This window comes from Macaca mulatta, chromosome 3, assembly GCF_049350105.2.
Source record: "Macaca mulatta isolate MMU2019108-1 chromosome 3, T2T-MMU8v2.0, whole genome shotgun sequence".
Lineage (NCBI taxonomy): Eukaryota > Metazoa > Chordata > Mammalia > Primates > Cercopithecidae > Macaca > Macaca mulatta.
The window spans coordinates 183156117-183179292 of NC_133408.1; the positions used below are offsets into that span (position 1 = coordinate 183156117).

The 23176-nt window shown below is 42.2% G+C and overlaps 1 protein-coding gene and 1 long non-coding RNA gene across 2 annotated transcripts; one reads left to right on the plus strand and one right to left on the minus strand.

Annotated features, from left to right (window-relative positions):
• The first annotated feature begins 2187 nt into the window (after window positions 1-2187).
• PIP (prolactin induced protein) lies at window positions 2188-10213 on the plus strand. Its single transcript, XM_001090222.5, has 4 exons — window positions 2188-2347; window positions 5368-5473; window positions 9546-9660; window positions 9990-10213. The coding sequence occupies exons 1-4, from the start codon at window positions 2253-2255 to the stop codon at window positions 10112-10114; spliced, it is 441 nt and encodes a 146-aa protein (XP_001090222.1). The 5' UTR covers window positions 2188-2252; the 3' UTR covers window positions 10115-10213.
• Window positions 10214-17299: 7086 nt separating this feature from the next.
• On the minus strand, window positions 17300-22937 carry LOC144340004 (uncharacterized). Its single transcript, XR_013415676.1, has 2 exons — window positions 22558-22937; window positions 17300-22448 (listed from the first exon to the last, which is right to left on the minus strand). It is a non-coding gene; the product is annotated as an uncharacterized LOC144340004 (long non-coding RNA).
• Window positions 22938-23176: the final 239 nt, after the last annotated feature.

Consider the following 23176-nt stretch of genomic DNA (forward strand, 5'->3'; position numbering starts at 1 on the left):
TCAAAGGACCTCAAGCTTTTCTCCTAAGGTTTTCAGCTGATTCAATGAGTCTGACCCATATTATGGAGGTAATCTGTTTTACTCAAATTTTACTGATTTAAATGTTAATCACATTTAAAACAAACAAACAAACAAAAATTTCACAGCAACATCTAAACTGCTGTTTTTCCAAAAAGGCACCATGCCTAGCTAAGCTAACAAATAAAAGTAACCATCACAGCAGTCATGGCCTGAATCAGACTTGTCCTGGACCAGGCACAGTGGCTTACGTCTGTAATCCCAGGACTTTGGGAGGCTGAGGCAGGCGGATCACTTGAGGTCAGGAATGTGAGATCAGCCTGGCCAACATGGTGAAACCCCATCTCTACCAAAGACACAAAAATTAGCTGGGTATGGTGGCACCTGCCTATAATCCCCGCTACTCGGGAGGCTGAGGCTTGAAAATTTCCTGAACACAGGAGGTGGAGGTTGCAGTGAGTTGAGATCATGCCACTGCACTCCAGCCTGGCTGACAGAGTAAGATTCTGTCTCAAAAAAAAAAAAAATTGTTCTGTACATTGAAGGATTGTAGGTATTGCAGTTTCCTGCTGGCTCACAGAAGAACAGCCTCATTACCTTCAATAGATGCTCTTAACCCATTGTCATCTGCCTTCCTCTGGACACTGCCTTTTGGGAGTGCTGGAGTTACATCCTCAAGGACAGGGCTATGCCTTTGAAGAGCCCAGCAAAGAACTTTTCCTGCATTTTCCCACACAGACACTTCCTAGATTCTTCTGCCTTATGCCTGCCTTGGTCAGTCTAGCTAGTGTGTGCTTCAAATGGAAATTATTCAAGTGAGAAGGACCAGGTGTAAAGACAATTTAAATGTGGGAAAAGGCTTGCAAAGGAAGGTCACTGTGACCCTCACGAGCACTGTTCTTGAGTGGATAGGGCATAAACAGGGAAGAAAGCCTGTGATCATGAGAACAGCTGAAGTTTTAAGTGAGCAATGACATGAGTGGTGTCCAATTCAAAGGAAAGAGAAAGTAGATGCAGGAGAGATACATACAGAAAGCAGAAGCACACACTTACACTTTAGCTCTGAATCCTGGCTAAAGCAACATACAGAGGCGGTAACTCCTAGAACTTTGATTTTCACTCTCTTACCAGAGAGGCTCTTTCTGGGCAGCTGTCTGCCATGCAAAGAATAGAAACAAATCCCATAGTGTTGCAAGTTATAGGTTAAGGAACAGATTTAATTTCATAAGGAGAAATAGCACAATGCCAGTGTCAGCAACAACAAGTCTCCCCATCATCCCAAGGAGAGGAATTCTACAACCTGGGTATCTACTGGACATAATGTGGGCTCCATTCTCACAGAAGGAGTCCTTTCCACTGTGGTTCTTCCTATGTGGCTTACGCATGAGACAAGTGTAAGAAAGCGGCCATGTCGATAAGAAAATGAGCCAGCTCTTTGGTGCCAAGAAGTCTGATTTGGGGGTGCCAGCTATTTATAGGAATTGTCTAGAATTAAAATATCACCCTGCCTTGGGGGTTGTGAGGCAGCTGGGGATCTTGGGCATCTGCGGTATATTGCAACCACACCTGAAATTAAGAAGAACTCAATGATAATAAACATCTTTACATCACCCAGTGTCTTGAACTTACTTCCCCATTATGCAGAGCAGCTCAGGTCTTCCCTAGCTCTTCCACCTCATGATGGGTAGTGACTGCTAGGGAAGTCTTGATCATCCTAGCCCTCCAAGAAATGTTCTGAATAGCATTGCATCTTGAGCTCACTATAATTTGATCAAGCAAAGATGTTCTATGCCTGTGGTCTGAAACCTGCCACCACAGCTGGATTCTCTGCTTTCAGAGACCAGGGGAGCAGTGACTGAAGCTCAGACTACACACAGCACTTCAGACAGGCAAATTAGGAGGGAAAAGAAAACTGAATCTGTAAACTCAGGAAAAACTGGTGTATCTTTTGAGGTCCCAGCCATTTTGAGAAACTCTGACACTGAAAAAATAAGGAAGAACAATCTAACTCCTCTCTCAAACGCTGCCATTCTAGCTGAGTGTTGATTTTTTCTTAGAAAAACAAACTTTGGGTCAACAAGGAAAGATCACGAGGTGGGAGGGTGAGTGGGTGATTCACCTCATGGATCTCCCTGGCAGCTCTTGTACTTCCTTGATCAATCTGTATATAAGAAGTGTGCTAGGCACCTGGGACACCACTTCTCGGGGACACATCACCTTCTGTTTTCTCCAGCATGCGCTTGCTCCAGTTCCTGTTCAGGGCCAGCCCTGCCACCCTGCTCCTGGTTCTCTGCCTGCATTTGGGGGCCAACAAAGCTCAGGAAAACACGTGAGCCATGCCCTTCTCTTCCCCACAAAAAAGCCTTGAAGGGAGGGCTCCTCTCCCAATCTGGAAATCTACATATCTCTTTCTGAGAATTTCTTTCGACTTCCCAGAACTCTAGTCCCAGGAGCTCCCATGGACCTCCTGCCAGGTTCCACTTCTGTCCTCTTAGGAAGCCCCACCAACTCCTCTCACATTTTTGCTGGGTGTTTCTACATTGCCAGTGGAGATAAAGCTCCAAATGTACCTACAAGCTATAATTAGTAGTTAGTCTTCATCTAACATGCTGGTCCATATCTTGTTCATAATTTATACCTTTGTTCAGATTTCTTCTCAGTGAACTTAACCTTCTCACACCTTGCCTCCTAGAAGAGAAGCATAACAGATCTGAGTTCCAACGGCAGCTTAGGGCAGCTTTGGCAGGACTGGCTAAAGGACGAGAGGTCCTGGCCCCTGCCCTGTGGTCTAAGATTGAGCTAGACTGGCAGCTTAGACATTCTTCTTAACCTGAAGTCTGAAGATGAATATGAGCACCTCTTGCTCTCATGTGTACTGGGACCTGAGAGCACAGGTTCGGAAGTCAACTTATTGAGAACACATGTGTGAAGGAAACAGAAAAACTGGAGCAAGTAAAATAAAGTAGAAAATGGAGCCAGGGGTCTGGGAAAAAGCAGCGATACCCAATCTAGGGAGTTTTCTCTATAGCAGTAGGGTTTATAATGCTGGGTTTCTGAGTTGTGATCTTGGAGGTACTCTCTGTGGCATGGCCAGATATCCTGTCCTGGAGGAAACTGTTCAGAGTTTTGACAAGCTGACGTAATGGAGGCAAGTGTCCCAAGAAACCCTGCGTGGGACAGGTTCAGATCCCACCCCCTCCCCACCAGATGACAGTCAACTTAGCCCTGAAGGGCAGCAAGGTATTCAAATAACCTATGCTAACTAGGGTTATCAACTATCCTGATTTGCCCAGGACTTTCCTGGTTGTAGCATTGAAACTCCGCCCCCCCACCCCCCGCCACCTCCACGGCCCATTCTAGAAAAGACCTCAGTCTTGGGTAAACTGAGATGGTTAGTCACTCGAGCTAAGCTGGTCATCCTATCTATCTGAAACTCATATACAAATGGGAGAGATTTTGAAGTTATTTAGGTATTTATACCCCTTTCCTGTGCACTGGGCACTATAGCAATTGGCACCCAAAAATAGAATCTCTCTGAAATCTAAGATGCTTTGCCCCAAGAAAATGGGGCTATGAGACACTGTGGGCTAAGAAACTCAATTCCCTTCTATCCCACACAATAACAAAGGTCCGTAGCCAAAAGTTTCTAGGAAAGAGAAAGTAACTCTCCTGGCCCTGAACCCAGTCCTCATTAACTGAAGAAGAATATCCGACTATTTTATTTGTCTCCATTTCCTTTCCCTTTCAGTTTGCGGTGTATGGTCTAAATGTAGAGTAGTATCTAAAGTTCCCAAACATGGCCATAAGTCCAAATTTCCTAAAGAGCTAAATAAATACAAATTCCTAAACCCTACCTAGGGACCAAAGAAGGAGGATCTTCAAAGATGCTCTTACAAATACCTCCAGTGCACTGAGATGTTTGCCGGGTTTTTTTAAAATGTTTATTATTTTTATTTTATTTTTCCATAAGTTACTGGGGTACAAGTGGTATTTGGTTACATGAGTAAGTTCTTTCGTGGTGATGTGTGAGATTTTGGTGCACCCATCACCTGAGCAGTATACACTGCACCATATTTGTAGTCTTTTATCCCTCACCACCCCTCTCCCACTCTTCCTTCCAAGTCCCAAAAGTCCATTGTATCATTCTTATGCCTTTGCGTCCTCATAGCTTGGTTCCCACATATCAGTGAGAACACACGATGTTTGGTTTTCCATTACTGAGTCAGTTCATTTAGAATAATAGTCTCCAATCTCATACAGGCCACTGCAAATGCTGTTAATTCATTCCTTATTATGGCTGAGTAGTATTCCATCCTCTCTCTATATATAGAGAGAGGATAGGCTGTATATACATATATATGTGTGTGTGTGTATATATATACACACCACAGTTTCTTTATCCACTCGTTGATTGATGGGCATTTGTGTTGGTTCTGCAATTTTATAACTGTGAATTGTGCTGCTATAAACATGCATATGCAAGTATCTTTTTTGAATAATGACTTCTTTTCCTCTGGGTAGATACCCAGTAGTGGAATTGCTGGATCAAATGGTGGTTCTATTTTTAGTTCTTTAAGGAATGTTCACACTGTTTTCCATGGTGGTTGTACTAGTTTACATCCCCACCAGCAGTGTAGAGAGTGTTCCCTGATCACTGCATCCACGCCAACATCTAGTGATTTTGATTTTTTGATTATGGCCATTCTTGCAGGAGTAAGGTGGCATCGCATTGTGGTTTTGATTTGCATTTCCCTGATCAAGAGGTTTGCTGGTTTAATGTGATTCTGTTCCTAGAAAATTTTCTCCTAATAATGACTTGAGCTCTCCTACTCAGTAGACAACCACCAGAGCCTATAGGATGTTATCAGGAAATGGCGTGTGGTATTGTACTTTTTTTCTTTTTAAAAACTTGTTTTTGGCCAATGGAAGGGAAGAAGATGCTCGTTGATTGATGGGCAGTTGGGCTGGTTCCATGATTTTGCAATTGTGAATTATGCTGCCATAAACATGCATGCGCAAATATCTTTTCTGAATAACGACTTCTTTTCCTCTGGTAGATACCCAGTAGTGGGATTGCTGGATCAAATGGTAGTTCTACTTTTAGTTCTTTAAGGAATCTTAAAGTAAGGTGTCCTAGTTGTTTTATTAAACAAAACTAAATCTGTGCGAAGTAACCAACCCAATCAACACACGAAAATTCCAGGGGATTCTGATGCTGAACAATTGACTCAAGCCCTGTAATTTCCCTCCCTTGCCCATCCGGTGCCCTTTCCCCTGTTCATGGCTCCCCCTCTCACTCAAAGATTGGTCTCTGATCTTGGTGTTCTGATTCTCTCTTCCCACAATCAGTCGGAGGATCATAATACAGAATTTTGAGATCCCCACGACAGCAAATCGAGATGAGGAAGTCACTGCAGTGCTTCAAGTTAAAACAGAACTGAAAGAATGCATGGTGGTAAGTAGAGGACTGGGGGCATGACTTCAAAAAATAATTCAATTCCTTGATTATAAATATAATTTAATTAATCTCTCACTTTAATAATGTACAGTGTACTTAAGAAGACATTCTCATATATGTTATGCTACTGGAGACTCAGAACAACTGTGGGAGCTTGGGACAGATGACTTCTCATTTTCCAGATAAAGAAATTCGAATCCAGAGAAGTCTGGGATAAATAAGAAAGAAAGGAAGAAGGAATAGGAAGTGAGAAAGAGGGAAAAAGAAAAAAAGTGTAAGAGCTAGTGGAGGACGGGTTAGAGTCCTTCCAAGGTCCTGAGCATGTTTAGTTTAGGATGGAGGGAGAGGAGAAAAGAAAGTGGCAACTCCACACCATAGGTTGAGGTGGGTGGACAGAAGAGAACATGCAGGATGTGACTCCTCCTCTCCAATAAGCACTGAGTGACTCTACTATCCTCTTGACTTCTTCTGCTCCTTTGCTCTGGGTCGCCAGAAGTTGACTCTTGTTCCAGCCTCCCCATCCTGACAAGGAGCTCGTACTCATCTCCTCCTTTTCCCCAAGTTCAGAAGTCCAGTCTCTGAACAAGGTCAGAGGTTTTCAAATGGTAATGTGCCTAAAACCCACTCGGGGATCTTGTTAAAATGTAGTTTCATTTAGCAAGTCTGGGGAGAGATTAGAGCTTCTGGGCTTTTTTTTTTTTTTTTTTTTTTTTGAGATGGAGTCTCATTCTGATGCCCAGGCTGGAGTGCAGTGGCGCAATCTCGACTCACTGCAACTTCTACCTCCCGGGGTCAAGCAATTCTTCTGCCTCAGCCTCCCAAGTAGCTGGGACTATAGGCGCATGCCACCACGCCCGGCTAATTTTTGTAATTTTAGTAGAGATGGGGTTTCACCATATTGGCCAGGGTGGTCTCAAACTCCTGATCTCGTGATCCACCCGCCTCAGCCTCCCAAAGTGCTGGGATTACAGGCGTGAGCCACCGTGCTTGGCTTCTGGGTTTTAACAGATGCCCAAGGCACACCAAGGCTATGCCCAAAAGACCACATTTTGAGCAGCTTGGGATTAGAGCATTATCCCTTCTGTCTAGCTGCCAAGGACCAGAAGTAAAAGAAACTTATGCAGTTATTAATTCACAGTGAATCTTCCCTGGGACACTGGTTGTGTGTCCTTTTCCTAGTCATTGACCTCAGGTGTCACAAGCATGCAAACTGCCCCCACTACCTTTGTTCTAGGGCCAAGACCCATGCATTCCCCATCTCCCCTACTCCCTCCCCAGACCCTTCGTGAAGGACACCCTCTATCAGGCAGCACAAGTGTTTCCTTACAACATAAGTTTCCTAATTCAAACGAGACTTAAGGACAATGATTACATGGAAAATAACATTGAGAGCATGAAGACTGCTATTCAGTCAACTGCATTCTAGAAATATCCCCACACCTGTAAAGAAAAATTCCTGGTCAATGAGCAAAGAATATCACAGCTGCTTTGTCAAATTTTTCTATTTTCAGTCCAAGAATCTGAAACATGTACCCTAATTTGGGGTAGGAGTGAGGCTGAATCATAATTTTTCAACTTTGTATTTTGTTTATCACAAGCACAGGTGAGAATGAGAATAAGAACATGTACATAATGTGTACATAAAATTTTTGTGAAAATGGTGGTTTCTGGTGGTAATAGTTAATGGTAGTGGTAGGTATAATAAGATATGTTTGAATCAATAAAATGGCATGTGACGTAATTTTGTGCTTTTGTGATTAATAAAAGTATGCTTTTAAGAACCATGCTAGTACTCTAAAATAAAGCAATCTTTTCAAAACCCACCTAAGCACAACTAAAAGAGTAAGAAATCCTTAGACTAACTGACTTTGCAAACTAGAAATAATTTATGGGAAAGAAAATTTTGTTAGTTCTAGTCAACAAATTTTTATTTTTGGCTTCATTTTTCAAAGTATGACTATTTCTAAATTTTTATTAAAATATATTTATGTAACTATAAAATTCTTACCACCTAATCCTCATTTTCTATCATTTATAATGTTTTTGTAACTGGATTTTTGAGGTTAGGCTCGTATTTATTTATTTTAGAATTAGCATAGAATATACCTACAATCGTATATTTGAATATAAAGATTGCATAATCCTTTAAAGCTGAAGGAAACTTGTGGCAAAACACAATGCTTAAACATTTTTGTGCTACAGGCCATTTTGTTGGTTTCATGAAGTCTATCAAACATTTATCAGAAAATTGCTTCTAAATGTATGAAATGCATTGGATTACAGAGAGAAACTACCACATTGAGTAACAGTGACTAACTTATACAAAACAAATTTGTGATGTAGTAACATATGTGTTCCTTTAGCCACACATTAGCTGGGAAAGCAATACACTTAAAATATAGAGGAGTTGAATTTTATTTTATGAACACATTATCTGTGTGATGAATGTTGTTGCTTAGCTTGAAGAAGTACATTAAATTGCACTGGTCTTTGGCAACACTTCCCACGTGCCATGCTGGGCATGCAATGGATTCTGATCTCTTGTATAAGTGGTGTAAATTCTGATTCATGAAGATATGTTGTTGCGAATGTAATAGCAAGGTAAACAAAGCCGGGCACAGTGGCTCATGCCTGTAATCCCAGCACTTCAGGAGGCCAAAGTTGGCAAATCACCTGAGGTCAGGAGTTCGAGACTAGCTTGGTCAACATGGTGAAACCCCGTCTCTACTAAAAATACAAAAATTAGCCAGGCATGGTGGCAGGTGCCTGTAATCCCAGCTACTCAGGAGGCTGAGGCAGAAGAATCGCTTGAACCTGGGAGGCGGAGGTTGCAGTGAGCCGCATTTGCGCCATTGCACTCCAGCCTGGGCAACAGAGTGAGACTCTGTCTCTTAAAAAAAAAAAAAAAAAAAACGAACAAGGCACGGCTAGGCTTCTCTAAAGAAACACCAGGATTCTCCAAGGCATTCTGAGTGAAACTCCAAGGGTGAGAACACCTGAATTTACTGTTTGGGGCTGAAAGGCTACTTGGTGCAGAGTTGCCAGGTAGCTGAGCAAGCTGCAGGAGATGGGCAGACTGGCACTGGGCCTCAGTCATGACCATGAGCCAGTCTGATAACTGCCATACATTCAAGGTAGTGTATGCAAGCAATATTTCGAACCTCTGAATCTGTACAATGATATGTACATATCTATGCTTCTCCTTGTGATAAAATCACACATACTGCCAATGGCACTGTGGTTCCTTGACGACATTCATAACTGAAGGAATACTGAATTTCAATTAGAGGTTAGTAATAAAGATGCATTTTTTCCCCCGCCTGAGTTCACAGACTCACTGGGTGCTATCCACAGATCCCTCTGGTTCTATGGACCCCAGGATAAAACTGCTGTATTAAACGTTAACTGGACAAAATCTTCTGACTCCACTGAAATTTATATATACAATAATCTGGGTCTTGAATTGCAAAGCACTCAAGTTAAAAAGAAATTTACATTCAAGATGTCATTTGCTTATCTAACAGCCAAGTTGGTAGTTAATTGTTTCCATCTCACAACTGAGGAAAGTAAGAGTGAGAGGCCTAACTCTAATCACCAAAAGTCAACAAGTCAGAAAGGAGCGCAGCTGGGGCTTGGTCACAGCTCCGACAACAAGGCCTGACATCGGCTCCTACACCCAAGTGGCCAGGCTGCTGTCTCACCAGGTCTCAGAGTAAATGTGATTGCAGGTCGATTCCTGAAAGCTCTGGCTGGTGACTAAGGCAAGCGTGCTCCCCAGCTGGACAGCTGCCCTGGATGAGCTCTCCTTGCCCTGTGGACTCACTTGCAACTCTGTCTCCTCCTGAGCCTCTCCACACTGCTAAGGCAGGAGTTTGAGGGCGTTGGGAGGGAAAACCTTCTGACCTAGACTTTGGCTCCTGAAATGATACTACAACAGTAGACTCCCCCTTGCCCTGGGCCCACCTCCACCCCCACTCTTCTCCTCCAGCTTCTCCCTCTCTTATTTTTCCATCCCTTACCCATTCCCTAGAATAACAATGAGTTCCCCCTCCCACCTTCTCCTCACCAGGCTAAAGTTTACCTCACTAGTGACGTCCCTGTGGAAGGTGCATTTAACTACAAGTATACTCGCTGCCTATGTGACGATTATCCAAATACCTACTACTGGGACTTTCATACAAACAGTAAGTACAGAAGTTGTCCGAGGAAGGAACTACTCACCAGCCACCAGGGAGGAGAAACTATAAACAGAAACATGACAGCAAAACCGAGCAGGACTAGGACCTCAGGGCAGAAGGACAGAGGGGAGGGAGGGAAGAGCATGGGGAGAGCAGATAGGGAAGGCACCCAGGTTCTAAGACAGAGGCACTGTGTGCAAAAAGTTGATACGGGAGACAAATTTGCAAAGGATTTGGGGAAACTGAACCCCAGGAGGCAGATGCCTGATACGAGTAGAAAAGACAGGACACGGCTGGGGTGTCTGAGAGATGATCTCTGTCCCCGTCTTTTTCAGGAACTGTGCAAATTGCAGCCGTCGTTGATATTATTCGGGAATTAGGCATCTGCCCTAATGATGCTGCTGTAACCCCCATCAGTAAAAACCGGTTTTATACTATTAAAACCCTAGTGGTAGCATAATGGAAGTCCAGTCTGTTTGCCACATCCAGATGATTTCCTCTAAGGAAACCTGGCTGGAATTTCTGTTGTGGTCTATAAAATAAACTTCTTAACACGCTTCTCCATGTTCTGTTGTATCTCCAAAATCTGCCCCTAAAGAACCCCAGATTACCTGAAATTTCTAGAACATTTGTCTTTCAAAGAACATTTACTGAGCAGATTGTACAGGTTCTCACTGCCCACTGGTATGAAGAGGGAGAGAAGAAGAAACTGGGAAGAGGAGCTATGCTCACAGAGAGGAAAAGCAGTGGTCCAAGTTCACGGTAGGGAGGCACCAAGCCTCCCTGTTGCTTGGCCTCTCTCCATCCCACTGCCCTCCAGCAATGGCTCAGATCCCAGAAGACAGGAGTCCTCCTGCGTGCAGCAGAGTCAGGATGGAGTCCGTGGCCCCCTAAATGAGCAGTAGCATTCTATGCTATTCTGTTGCTTGTTTTCAATGGATTGTGACACTCAGATATCAGGGTCCTGTGCAGCTCTGCCTGAGGAGCTCAGGCATAATAGAGGAGTAAAGGGGCAGAGGGAGCCCTGAGGGGCTTCATCCCAGAAGGCCAGCCCACGGAAGTGGAATATGAGCAAGGATCAGGTGCATAAAGTGGGCAGAGGGCATTCTGGTAGATAGGACAGCAGGAACCAAGAGCCCAAAGTATGAAATAGTGGCTTGTTCAGCACAGGTAAACACTTTCATATTGGGCAGGATTAAGTATACGTGGAAGAGTTAGAAGCAGATCTGGCAAGAGGACAGGAGCAAAATCAGGAGAGGCCAAGCGAATCTGGTTGAGAAAGTGGGACTATATCCCCTAGGCCAATGATCCTAAATGCGAATCAGAATCCAGGGCAGGGAAATGTAATCATTGGAAAAGATCATTTTTATATTAATTAGGATTGTAACATTGTGAAACAGGAGAGTTACCTGACCTCCCTCGCAGGACATGCAACAGGGGTGTGGCTCATCTGTTCAGCTGCTCTTAGAGGAGCTGTTCAACCTCTTAGAGGAGGAGGAGCACACAGATGGGCAGGCGCAGGAGCACAAGTGGGAGTGTGTTACAGTGCACTCTTTTAGCCTTGCCGTCTATGGACAGCTTAAGTGTTAACCAGCTCAGTGGACCCTCTCTCTGCCTTTTTGCAAGGGCAGAGGGCTAGCGTGACAGCTTTCTGTATCCCAAGTTCTTGTCTAGCATCGCAGAAGAATCGGGTCACACATGAACTTGAAGGATGGTGAATGTGGGGTTTTATTGGGTGGTGGAGGTGGCTCTCAGTGGGATGGATGGGGAGCCGGCCAGGGGATGGAGTGGGAAGATGATCTTCCCCTGGAGGTTGGCTGTCCAGTGGTTGATTCTTCGTCCATCCCCAGCCGAACTCCTCCCTGCGTTCAGACACTCCTTCCCTTCTCTCCTCTGCTGTGCTATTCTGCCATTCATCTGCTCATCTTCTCATCTCCTGCTGGAAATCCTGGGGTTCAGGGTTTATATGGGTACCGGATAGGGGCATGATGGGCCAAAAGGCAATTTCTTGGGCTCAAAAATAGGAATGTCTGTTCTCATTTAGGGCCGCAGGTTTCCAGGTTTGAGGGTGGGGCCCTTGCCAGGGAACCCCCCTCTTCTACCCAGTATTTCTCTGTGTCCTGTCCATATCAATTGATCATATGCTTAACACGCACCAAAAATGTGAATAATTTTATTTACATGCTTTATCACATGCCCTATTTAAAACAATAACAGACATTAAATATTTATTCACTCAATAAATATTTATTAAGTACCTACATGTGTCATTACCTGCTTTCAGCACTTGGTTTTACAGAAGTAAATCAGGAATTTTTATCCTGTTCTTAAAATGCTTATATTCTTCCTGGGAAATAGAAAATAAATATGTATATGTTATTCTTACCTTTATTTATGGGAAAACTGAGATGAGAGAAGGTAATTAATTTGCACATAGCCAGCAAGTGGCAGAGCCAAGATTCGAACCACACAGGTAGCCTGGAGAGACCATGCTCCTAACTTCTATACTACCCGCATGTACTCCCTGACAGTCTCCTTTAGGCCCCTGAAAAGCCTCTACCAGAGAGCATTTCAAAATTGCAAATTTTATTTCTTCTATAAATTATGTGAACACCTATATCCACCTTGATGTTTGTTTTGTTCTTTTTTGGTTTCTTTTTTGAGACAGTGTCTCACTCTTTTACCCAGGCTGGAGTGCAGTGGTGTGATAACGGTTCACTGCAGCCACAACCTCCTAGGTTCAAGTGATCCTCACACCTCAGCCTCCAGAGTAGCTGAGACTACAGGTAAGCACTACCCCACCTGGCTAATTTTTTTTTTTTTTTTGAGACGGAGTCTCCCTCTGTCGCCCAGGCTGGAGTGCAGTGACTTGATCTAGGCTCACTGCAAGCTCCGCCTCCCGGGTTCACGCCATTCTCCTGCCTCAGCCTCCCGAGTAGCTGGTACTACAGGCACCCGCCACCACGCCTGGCTAATTTTTTGTATTTTTAGTAGAGATGGGGTTTCACCATGTTAGCACGGATGGTCTCGATCTCCTGATCAGCCTCCCAAAGTGGTGGGATTACAGGCGTGAGTCACCGTGCCCAGCCTTTTTTTTTTTTAAAGAAGAAATAAAAATAAATAAAATAAATAATAAAATAAATAAAAAAATTAAAAAAAAAAACTAATAAAAAAATAAATTCAGCCAGGTATAGTGGCACACACTTGAAGTCTAGCTACTCAGGAGGCTGTGGAAAACAAAAAACAAAACAAACAAACAAAAAAAAACAATAACCACCACCACCAGCTTGGGCACTTTGACTCTTCCTTGTTCCAAATAAGAGACTATGCCTGTCATGGCTGCCTGGTCGATACATTTTCATCCTTTTAGAATAACATGTAAAGCCTTAAAATTCTCCGCAAATGTAACAGTTGCCCAATAAATGCTTTGTTTCATTATGTGAATTAGTTAAGGCTGAGAAATGCAACATAATGAGTGGAAGGTTAAATTTTATAAGGTTGATAGTCCTGCTACAGAATTGGTAACAGCTAGTTTCACCGTGTATTACCATTTGCTTCCTATAGCTCTCAGCCAGACATTTTCCATTTCAGGGGAAAGTTTACTGAGTGGGTGTGACAGGGAATATTTATGAAATAAATCAAATTTTTCAAAAGTAACTCCTATGATAAAATGTGTTTACATTTGTTGGGAGCAACATGAAATAGCATCTGTATATGGAGAGGTCTGGAAAGAAGAAGACTGAGGAGTTTAGGATAAACAAAAAACAATGTCAGTGCCGGGCATGGTGACTCACACCTGTAATCCCAGCTCTTTGGGAGGCCGAGGTGGGAGGATCACTTTAGGTCAGGAGTTCGAGACCAGCCTGGCCAACATAGTGAAGCCCTGTCTCTACTAAAAATACAAAAATTAGCCAGGCGTGGTGGCACACACCTGTAGTCCTGACTACTTGGGAGGCTGAGGCAGGAGAATCGCTTGAACCCAGGAGGCAGAGGTTGCAGGGAGCCAAGATCACACCACTGCATTCCAGCCTGGGCTGTAGAGTGATCCTCTGTCTCAAAAAACAAACAAACAAACAAACAAAAAACACTAAAAATACAGGAAAAAAGAAAACAAATAAAAAACCTCAAATATAAAACGGTTACTAGGAGAGAGAAAACCTTAATTTTTATTCATCCAAGACATAAAAGTGATAGAGATGGAGCAAGGAATGTTGAATAAATCAATGACTACTATAGAGTCATAAGGAGAGATAACTAGTGATGACTTTCATTTCTGGGTGAATGGTCAATGACCAGAGAAATAGATATATGGGAAACTTCTGGAAGGATTTGTAAGAAATTAATTACTGTGATCATCTGTTAGAATTAAGGCATAGATGACTTCATAGTCCTCTATACATTATTTCATTATTTGATTTTATAAAAAATAAAGTTAACCCAAAAATTAATGAAAAATGCTAAAACTGAAAAATATGATAACTGCAATTAAGAACCCAATAAACGGTTTTAATAGCAACTCTGACAAAGAAAATTACATTTAACACATCATATCATGTGCACCATTTTATTTTCAAATGGTCGCAATAAGACTGATAGCTGACTTGAAAAACAGAAACAATGTGAGCCAGAAAAAAATAGGATGATATCCTGGAAGTGTTGGAAAAAAACCTGCTAATCTAGAGTTTATGTCAGTGAAAATACAGATAAAAATGTCTTTAAATATTAAGAACCTTCAAGAAAATTCTGTACTTAAATTATTTAGTTTAACTTATACAATATTTGAACTCATTAGTTTTCACATTTTTTTCTTCATTCCTCGCATAATTTATAAGAATGTAGTTTACGAGTATTTAAAAGTCTTAAATCTTACAGATGTTGTGAACGTATTAAAACAGGCCAAATAATTAACAATCTTATTTGAAACAATAAAATTGATCACTTCCATATTAGTAAGCTTTATTTAAAGAATATTGAAATATTGCTTTGAATCAGTTATTTATGTCTTGGAACAAATTTCTAAAACCAACTTGAGAGGCCACAGCCAAAAGTCTAACTGAAAGAAAAAAAAAAATCACCTGAGCATACAAGAAGATACTTGACTTCGCTCTTAATCAGAACTGTAAAAATCTAAACTATACTGAAATGTTTTTCACCTAATTGAAAAAAGACACATAAAAATAATAATGTTTTTTGTTGCTGAGACTGTGGGAAAATAGGTCTTTCAAACGTTTCTCATAGGTGTGCAAAACTAGTATAACACTGCAAAGACTGATCTGGCAAAACCCATCAAATTTGCAAGTATATTTCTCCTTAGTCCAGCAATTCTAATTCTGGGAATTTATCCTACAGATAAACCTACAAGCATACAAAATTATTTATGAAAAAGGTTATTCATAACAGCTTATTTGCAATTGTAAAAGTTTAGAAAGAGTTAGTGTCTACCAACAAAAAAAAACTGCTTAAATTAATTCTGGTTCATATACACAACTGAATAAACATACATGGCTTTAAAAAGATTGAAGGCACTCTGATGTACTAAATTGAAAGTTCTTCAGTCACAGTGTTAAATGAAACTAGTGAGTCATAGAACATTATATGATAAATTTTGTGATGGAAATTAAAGAGCATAATAGTATTTACTGTATAACTGTACACTGATGTAAAGAAACACTAGGTCGGGCGCAGTGGCTCACGCCTGTAATCCCAGCACTTTGGGAGGTTGAGGAGAGTGGATCACCAGGTCAGGAGTTTGAGACCAGCCTGGCCAAAACGGTGAAACCCTGTCTCTACTAAAAACACAAAAATTAGCCAGGCGTGGTGTCAGGCACACCACTGCACTCCAGCCCAGGCGACAGAGCATGACTCCATCTCAAAAATAATAATAATAATATTTTTGAATAAGTAATAAATGAATGGAAGGAAGGGAGGGAGGAAAGGAGAAGAGAAATTAGTTTAATGAGTTTGAAAAACATGGGGATGAATAGCAGAGTAATCCAAGTAAGAAATGCGTCCCCCTTGGAAGATTCTCCGCAACAAGGAGAACGTGGTGGCTTACATGTCTTCCTGAGCTATGCTGGTCCCCAGCCTCAGGCAGAGAACCAGGAGGAGGGCAACAAGACTGCATAGCACCTGGTATTTGGGAGCTGGCCCTCTCAATGCATGGTGAATCTTGTAGAAAATTCAAAATGAATGGATGGAAGCAGACCTCCCTGGTCTTGCTGTCACCTTAAGGCATCTCAAGGTCCTTGTTAGTTTCAGCACTCTAGTTCTCTGGAAGGACTCTAAAGAGCACAGCTTTCCCAACTCATCCACTCTTGGACTTCACCTCGCCATCTGATATGGTTCTCCCACTTGGATGTTAGGTGGGCAATTCCATGGGTTCTCTAGTCATCTTAGCTTTCTAAGACGTTCTTAAGACCATATCTTCTCCTGCAGATGACTGGAGATGATCACAGGGTCCTTCAAAGATGGAGTCTGACATCTGCCCCCACATCTGAATTCCCTGCAAGAGGAAGAAGCAGGCTGAGCAGTAACCAAAGCTAGCAAAATAGAGACCTGGGACAACAGGACCTTTCCTAGGGAGCTTCAGGATTGCAGCTTCTACACATATAATTTAAACCCAAGCCCCCCTAGAGGGGCCAATACACAGAAAGGTCTTGCTTACTGACAGTATCTTAAGAAATAGATACCAAAAATATCTAGGCTCCCCTTTTCTCATCTGATTTTTTCATATTTCTGAGGCTTGAATTCTCATGAAACATACTCTATACCCTGTAGAGGGCTATCATTTCTTACAGAAGACTCATTGTACCTGAAGATGCAAACCAGCCAGGGCTGAGTAGGAACATTAGTGTCAAGTCATTCATTCAACTAGAGTAAATTTTAGAGTTGAAGTAACCGGTATTGGTAGAAAGATAAGACACCATGTCATCTAGAGGACAAAAAGATAAGAATATGCATTTCATAGATCCTACAGACCCAGAGCAAGGATTGGGAAATAGAAGTGAAAAAGACCTTGTTTACAAAAGTTATGGCAGAATCCACTCTGCTGTTCCAGGAAGGTTCTAATCTGATATTGGCAAACAAGTGAAAACAACTGAACTAATTCTTTCCTCATTCCATTCCAATTTAAAATTCCAGCTGAATGTTGACATTTCCCCAAGAAAAAAATTCATGGTGGTAATTAGGGGAGTTTCAAGGTCTGATGATTTTGGTTGAGTGGCCTGCCCAAATGTCGCAATGTCCTCTTGCTGTAGTTATGAAGAATAATTTGGGTGCCTGGGTGCACAGTTCTCTGGGCATCAAATTTCTCCAGCATGCATGCTCTTCAGATTCTGTTCAAGCCCTGTCTTGTTGCCCTGCTCCTGGTTCTCTGCCTGAGGCTGGGGACCAGCATAGCTCAGGAAGACATGTAAGCCACCACTTTCTCCTTGTTGCAGAAAATCTTCCAAGAGGGACACATCTCCCAACCCAGAAATCAATATTGTGCCCCTAGGGATTATTTTACCACTCCAAAGGGGACACATTCTGGGCATTCTCACTGTATGTGTCTCTTAGTCTCCCTCTTTTCCTATTCTGACCCTATTGTGGGGATTACTGCATTCATATCTTATTACTACTTGTATTTTAATTCATTTTTCTATCCTGAGTTTATCATTGGCATCCTTTTCTCCTAAATGAGAAGCATGGGCAGAGGTGTGGGCTTAATCAATAGCTGTGGGATAAGCTTTGGATAAGATGGCTGAGCTGCAAGAGAGGGGCCATGGCCCTGGTCTTTACTGGGGTTCCACAGTTGTGCTGACCACTAACTCATACAATTGGTTTCACTGGAAACAGTTCTCTCTATCTCATTAAGATCTGTGTCATACACCGGGGCTGGGACTTACAAGACCTGAGCAGGTTTCTCTAAGTAAGGAAAAAGTAGAAACATGCTCCTGGACTCCACCTTTTCCTGGGTTTGTTCCTAAATGCAAGGTCTCCTTGCATAAATGTGACAAAGCTGGTCTCCAGGTCTATAATGATCTGCCAAAAAGGAAGAAAAGAAATGACAGATTTCGGTTCCTTAAGTGGAGAGGAGAACAGTGAAAGGGGACTATGTCTTTGACAAGAGCAAAGTACTAAGATCCAGAAAGAAGCCAGCAGGTCCTTAGGAGACATGGACATGTAGCAGACAGAATGTGGAGGAAGGAGTATCTAGCAGATGGAAATGGAGCCATGGAGATTTTGGTGAAGAAGGGGTTCTTGCCATGCCTGGATGTTTCTCTAAGGAGAAGAGAGGCAAAGAGGATGTGGGGGTGGATATATGGAGTAACACGAAACGCATGTGTGTTGGGTTTAGGCTGACTAAACCTCTACTCAGTTTCCCCTCTACTTAGTGAGTTGGACAAAGTTGAACTATGTTGACCATCATGTTAAACTTTAATTCATTGGTGTGATATGTTTCTCAGACTTATAGAATTTCTTATCCTTCTACTAGTTATACCAGTACAAGAAAATGAACTTTCATGGATTTGGGAATGATTCCATAAGAAAAATCGAAAGGAGAGAGAATCTCAGGCTAAAGTAGACCATGCAACCAAATCACCTCCTGCTTCAAACAACATGGTGGAGATTCAACTGAGTATCCATGATGAAGGAAAAGCAGTCCCTCAGTCTGGCTTCCTGCCTTCATCAGTCCACAGGAATATGACCTCTTTTCCTCTGGCCTCCATTTCCCTCATTATCAGATAGGGGCATCTTGGCTGGACACACAGAGCCCACAGGCACATGTCATGCATAGAGGATCCTTATCTATGACAACATTGACTTATGTGCCCCCTCACTCCCTGCACCCCACTGTTCCCTCTGTCCTCCTGTTTCCATCCTCCCTCCCAGGCCCCCCTGTCCTTACACTTTCCCTGACTTTGGGTTTCTCCTTCTTTTGGCATATCCAGACAGGACATAATTTTTCTGAGCATGACAATGCCTGAATCTGTGAAGCCAGAGGAAATATTTTTGCTAACACTCATGGTTACAAATAACAGTAGATACAAATACGTGGAGGTAAGTGAAGAATTGGAGGGAAGGTTGGTGGGAAAGAGAAGAGAAACAACACAATAAAGAATGTTGGTCGTCATCATTGATTGTATGTGAAACAGTTTAACATCTTGCCAAATGTTTCACCTACACCTGCTTTTGTGTACATTAGCCTTGAACCTCAGAACAACTCTGTTAGGAAATGTACATGTTAGCAATTCCATTTTGAAGTTGAAGAAATTGTGTTATGAAAAAGATGAATGAATGGAGGCTTTTAACCCCAGGGTCAGGACTGTAACTCATGAGGGAAGGGTAGGAGTGGGGAGATTAGGAAGAGGAAAAAAAAGAAATGAAAGGAAAGCAATCCAAATGGGGATGAAAACAAAGATGGACAGAGAAACACAAATCAAAACTACAATGGGATACCATCTTACACTAGTCAGAATGGCTACTACTAAAAAGTCAAAAAATAACAGATGCTGGTGAAGTTGAAAAGAAAAGGGAATGCTTTATACACTTTTCATGGGAATGTAAATTGGTTCAACCACTTTGAAAAGCAGTTTGAAGATTTCTCAAAAAACTTAATATTGAGCCACCATTCAACCCAGCAATCCCATTACTGAGTACATACCCAAAGGAAAATAGACCATTATACCAAATGGTCACTTGGCATGTTCATCACCATGCTATTCATGATATTGAAGACATGGAATCAACTAAGCGCCTATTGATGGTGAGTTGTATAAAGAAAATGTGGCACATAGACACTATGGAATACTATGCAGCCATAAAAAATAAAATCATTTTCTTTGCTGCAGTGTGGATGGAGCTGGAGACCATAATTCTAAGCAAATTAATGTAAGAACAGAAAACCAAATATTGCCTGTTCTCACTTATAAGTGGTAGCTAAACATTGAGCACCCACGGACATAAACAAGAAAATAGACAATGCAGACTACTAGAGGGAGGGAGGGCGAAAGGGAGGAATGGGTCAAAAAAACTACCTATTGGGTACTATGCTCACTACCTGGATGCAAAATACCCATGTAACGAATCGACTCATGTACCCCCTGTATCTAAAATAAAAGTTAAAAAAAAAAAAAAAAAAGATGGATTAGACTGAGTGACAATGCTCAGAGACTTCTATTGGAACCGTGTTCCCACCCACCCCTACCCGCCCCAACCAGCCCATGCAATGATGGGGATGAACCTAGGAGACGCTGCTCAACAGGCTGTGGCAGATGTAACAGAAGCTTCAGGGATGTGGTCATTGTGATCTCTCTCAAAATTGAGAGACTTACCATCAGACAAGAACTGGCTTTATATATATATATATATACACTTTATGTTCTGGGGTACATATGCAGAACGTGCAGTTTTGTTACCTAGGTATACACACACCATGGTGGTTTGCTGCACCCATCAACCCGTCATCTACATTAGGTATTTCTCCTCATGCTGTCCATCCCTTAGCCCTCCTCCCCGCGACAGGCCCCAGTGTGTGATGTTCCCCTCCCTGTGTCCATGTGTTCTCATTGTTCAATTCCCACTTATGAGTAAGAACATGCGGTGTTTGGTTTTCTGTTCTTGTGTTAGTTTGCTGAGAATGTTGGTTTCCAACTTCATCCATGTTCCTGCAAAGGACATGAACTCATCCTTTTTTATGGCTGCATAGTATTCCATGGTATATATGTGCCACATTTTCTTTAACCAGTCTATCATTGATGGACATTTGCGTTGGCTCCAAGTCTATTGTGAATAGTGCCACAATAAACATATGTGTACATGTGTCTTTATAGTAGAATGATTTATATTCTTTTGGGTATATAGCCAGTATTGGGATTGCTGGGTCAAATGGTATTTCTAGTTCTAGATCCTTGAGGAATTGCCACACTGTCTTCCACAATGGTTGAACTAATTTACACTCCCAACAACACTGTACAACCATTCCTATTTTTCTGAATCCCTTCCAGCATCTGTTGTTTCCTGACCTTTTAATGATCACCATTCTAACTGGCAAGCGATGGTATCTCATTGTGGTTTTGCTCTGCATTTCTTTAATGAGCAGTGATGATGAGCTTTTTTTCATGTTTGTTGGCTGCATAAATGTCTTCTTTTGAGAAGTGTCTGTTCATCTCCTTTGCCCACTTTTTGATGGGGTTGCTTGTTTTTTTCTTGTAAATTTGTTTAAGTTCTTTGTAGATTTTGGATATTAGTCCTTTGTCAGATGGATAGATTGCAAAACTTTTCTCTCATTCTGTAGGTTGCCTAAGAACTGACGTTTTTGAAGTCATGACCTCAATTTCCTTTCCCTGCTCTCTTCACTGAGCATTCAGAACCCCTAAACCCTCCTGCTTTGCCATCTTTAATACCAATCCCCAGTTCCTTCAAGGTTTCTTTAGGCTTTTTGGAAAGCAGATGCAAACAGATGGGAAAATTGCTGAGTTACCAAGAACCCCAAGGGAAATGCAAATAGTACCTGACATTTATGACATTTATTGAAATATGGTGACAGTAGAAATGCCTCTGAGAAGCCCCTTCTCCATAGGTCTTCTTTGGTACTGTCTCAGTACCAAACATCAGATATTTTTTCTTCCCAGGTCTGGCCTCAGCAGATTTCTTCTTCCATCTTCAGAAACTCAGTCAGTGTTTAACTAAAAGTTTTATAATTTGATTGGCGGAAGAAAAACAGCTGCTAAATACTACTCAGTCAAATGCTTTCAGAATCCAAGTGTGTTTATTTGCACAATAAACATGGTACTTTACATCCTGAAAGCTCTATCATTCGCAAAGCACTCACGAGCTCGTACGAAGGAGACAGGTGAGTATCCATGCTTCCATTTCACAAATGTCATGCCACAAAGCAGGAAAGCAGGACAGGTGAGATGATAAACTCTGTTTCTTTGTTTGGTGTGTTTTGTTTTTGTTTCTGTTTATTCACCACACCAGAGTAAACAAACTAATGTCTCTAGTCTCCATATAACTCCCTCTTGGTTCAGTGAGGAGTTAATTAAAATCATTTCCTACTAACTCCAATTTGGAGAACCTCAGCTGTAGGCTGGATGAAAGGCAACTGATGCCTAAATGCAGTCCAACACTGGTGCCCCATTAGTGCTTCAAGTGCTGAAATAAAGAGTCCATTTCACTAGTCAGCTGATGAGTTAAATACTAGCCGGACCCAGACAGGTGTGTTTACTCCTGCTTCTTGAAACAGAAGCAAATGTAACATGTGACTTCCTTAAACCAAATGTTTAAATTTGAGTTGCTTGCCATGCCAAAGAAAACACTGCTGGCTGGGTGTGGTGGCTTACACGTGTAATCCCAGCACTTTGGAAGGTCGAGGCAGGAGGATTGCTTCAGCCCAGGAATTCAAGACCAGCCTGGGCAACATGATGAAACTCTACCTCTACAAAAAATTTTTAAAATTGGTTGGGTGTAGTGGCATGCACCTATGGTCCCAACTACAGTGGGGGCTGAGGTGGGAGGATTGCTTGAGCCCTCGAGGTCAAGGCTGCAGTGAGCAGTAATCACGTCACTGCACTCTAGCCTAGGTGACAGAGGGAGACCCAGGCTCAGAAAAAAAAAAAGGGGGCGGGGGGCGGAAATACCGTTTTTAACAATGCAGATAGGCTGGGCGTGGTGTCTCATGCCTGTAATCCCAGCACTTTGGGAGGCCAAGGCAGGAGGACCACCTGGCCAACTTGGTTAAGCCCTATCTTTACTTAAAAAAAACACAAAAATTAGCTGGACGTGGTGGTGGGCACCTGTAATCCCAGCTACTTGGGATTATTTCCTACTAACTAAAATCATTTCCTACTAACTCCAATTTGGAGAACCTCAGCTGTAGGCTGGATGAAAGGCAACTGATGCCTAAATGCAGTCTTCTACCTTGGGAGGCCAAGGTAGAAGAATTGCTTGAATCCAGGAAGTAGAGGTTGTGGTGAGCCGAGATCGTGGTATTGCACTCCAGCCTGGGCAACAAGAGTGAAACCCATCTCAAAAAAAAAAAAAAAAACAACAGGAAAAGCAAACAAACAAATAAGCAGAAGAAAAAAACAACAATTCAGATAAAGTTGAACATGGTATATAATGACAATTTTTTTTAAGTTGCCTATAATCAATTGTAGCAGTGAATGTATAAAGGATATAACAGCGGGGGGGGGGGTAGTCCCTGAGTGCCCCCTTCACCTGGGCCTAATGCTTAACCCAGGGCTGCCTCAGCCAGATCTATACTCTCTCTAACCCTTCTCCCCATTCTTCTCCTCAGATTAAAACCAGTATTGAGGCCAATCCAAGCATTAGCTGCTCTTACAGTCATTTCATTTACACTGTGTGTGTGGCAGACAAAAGTTCTACTAGGATCTAACAACCTCTGTTCAGTAAGTGAGGATACTTCCTGCCTGAACATAAGTATCCAGATTAGGGGGACTGCTAGGAGAGGTCACAGTAAAAAGGGAAAAGCAGGAGGTGGCAGAAAGCAAAGGAGTGGAGTATTACAATAAGAGTG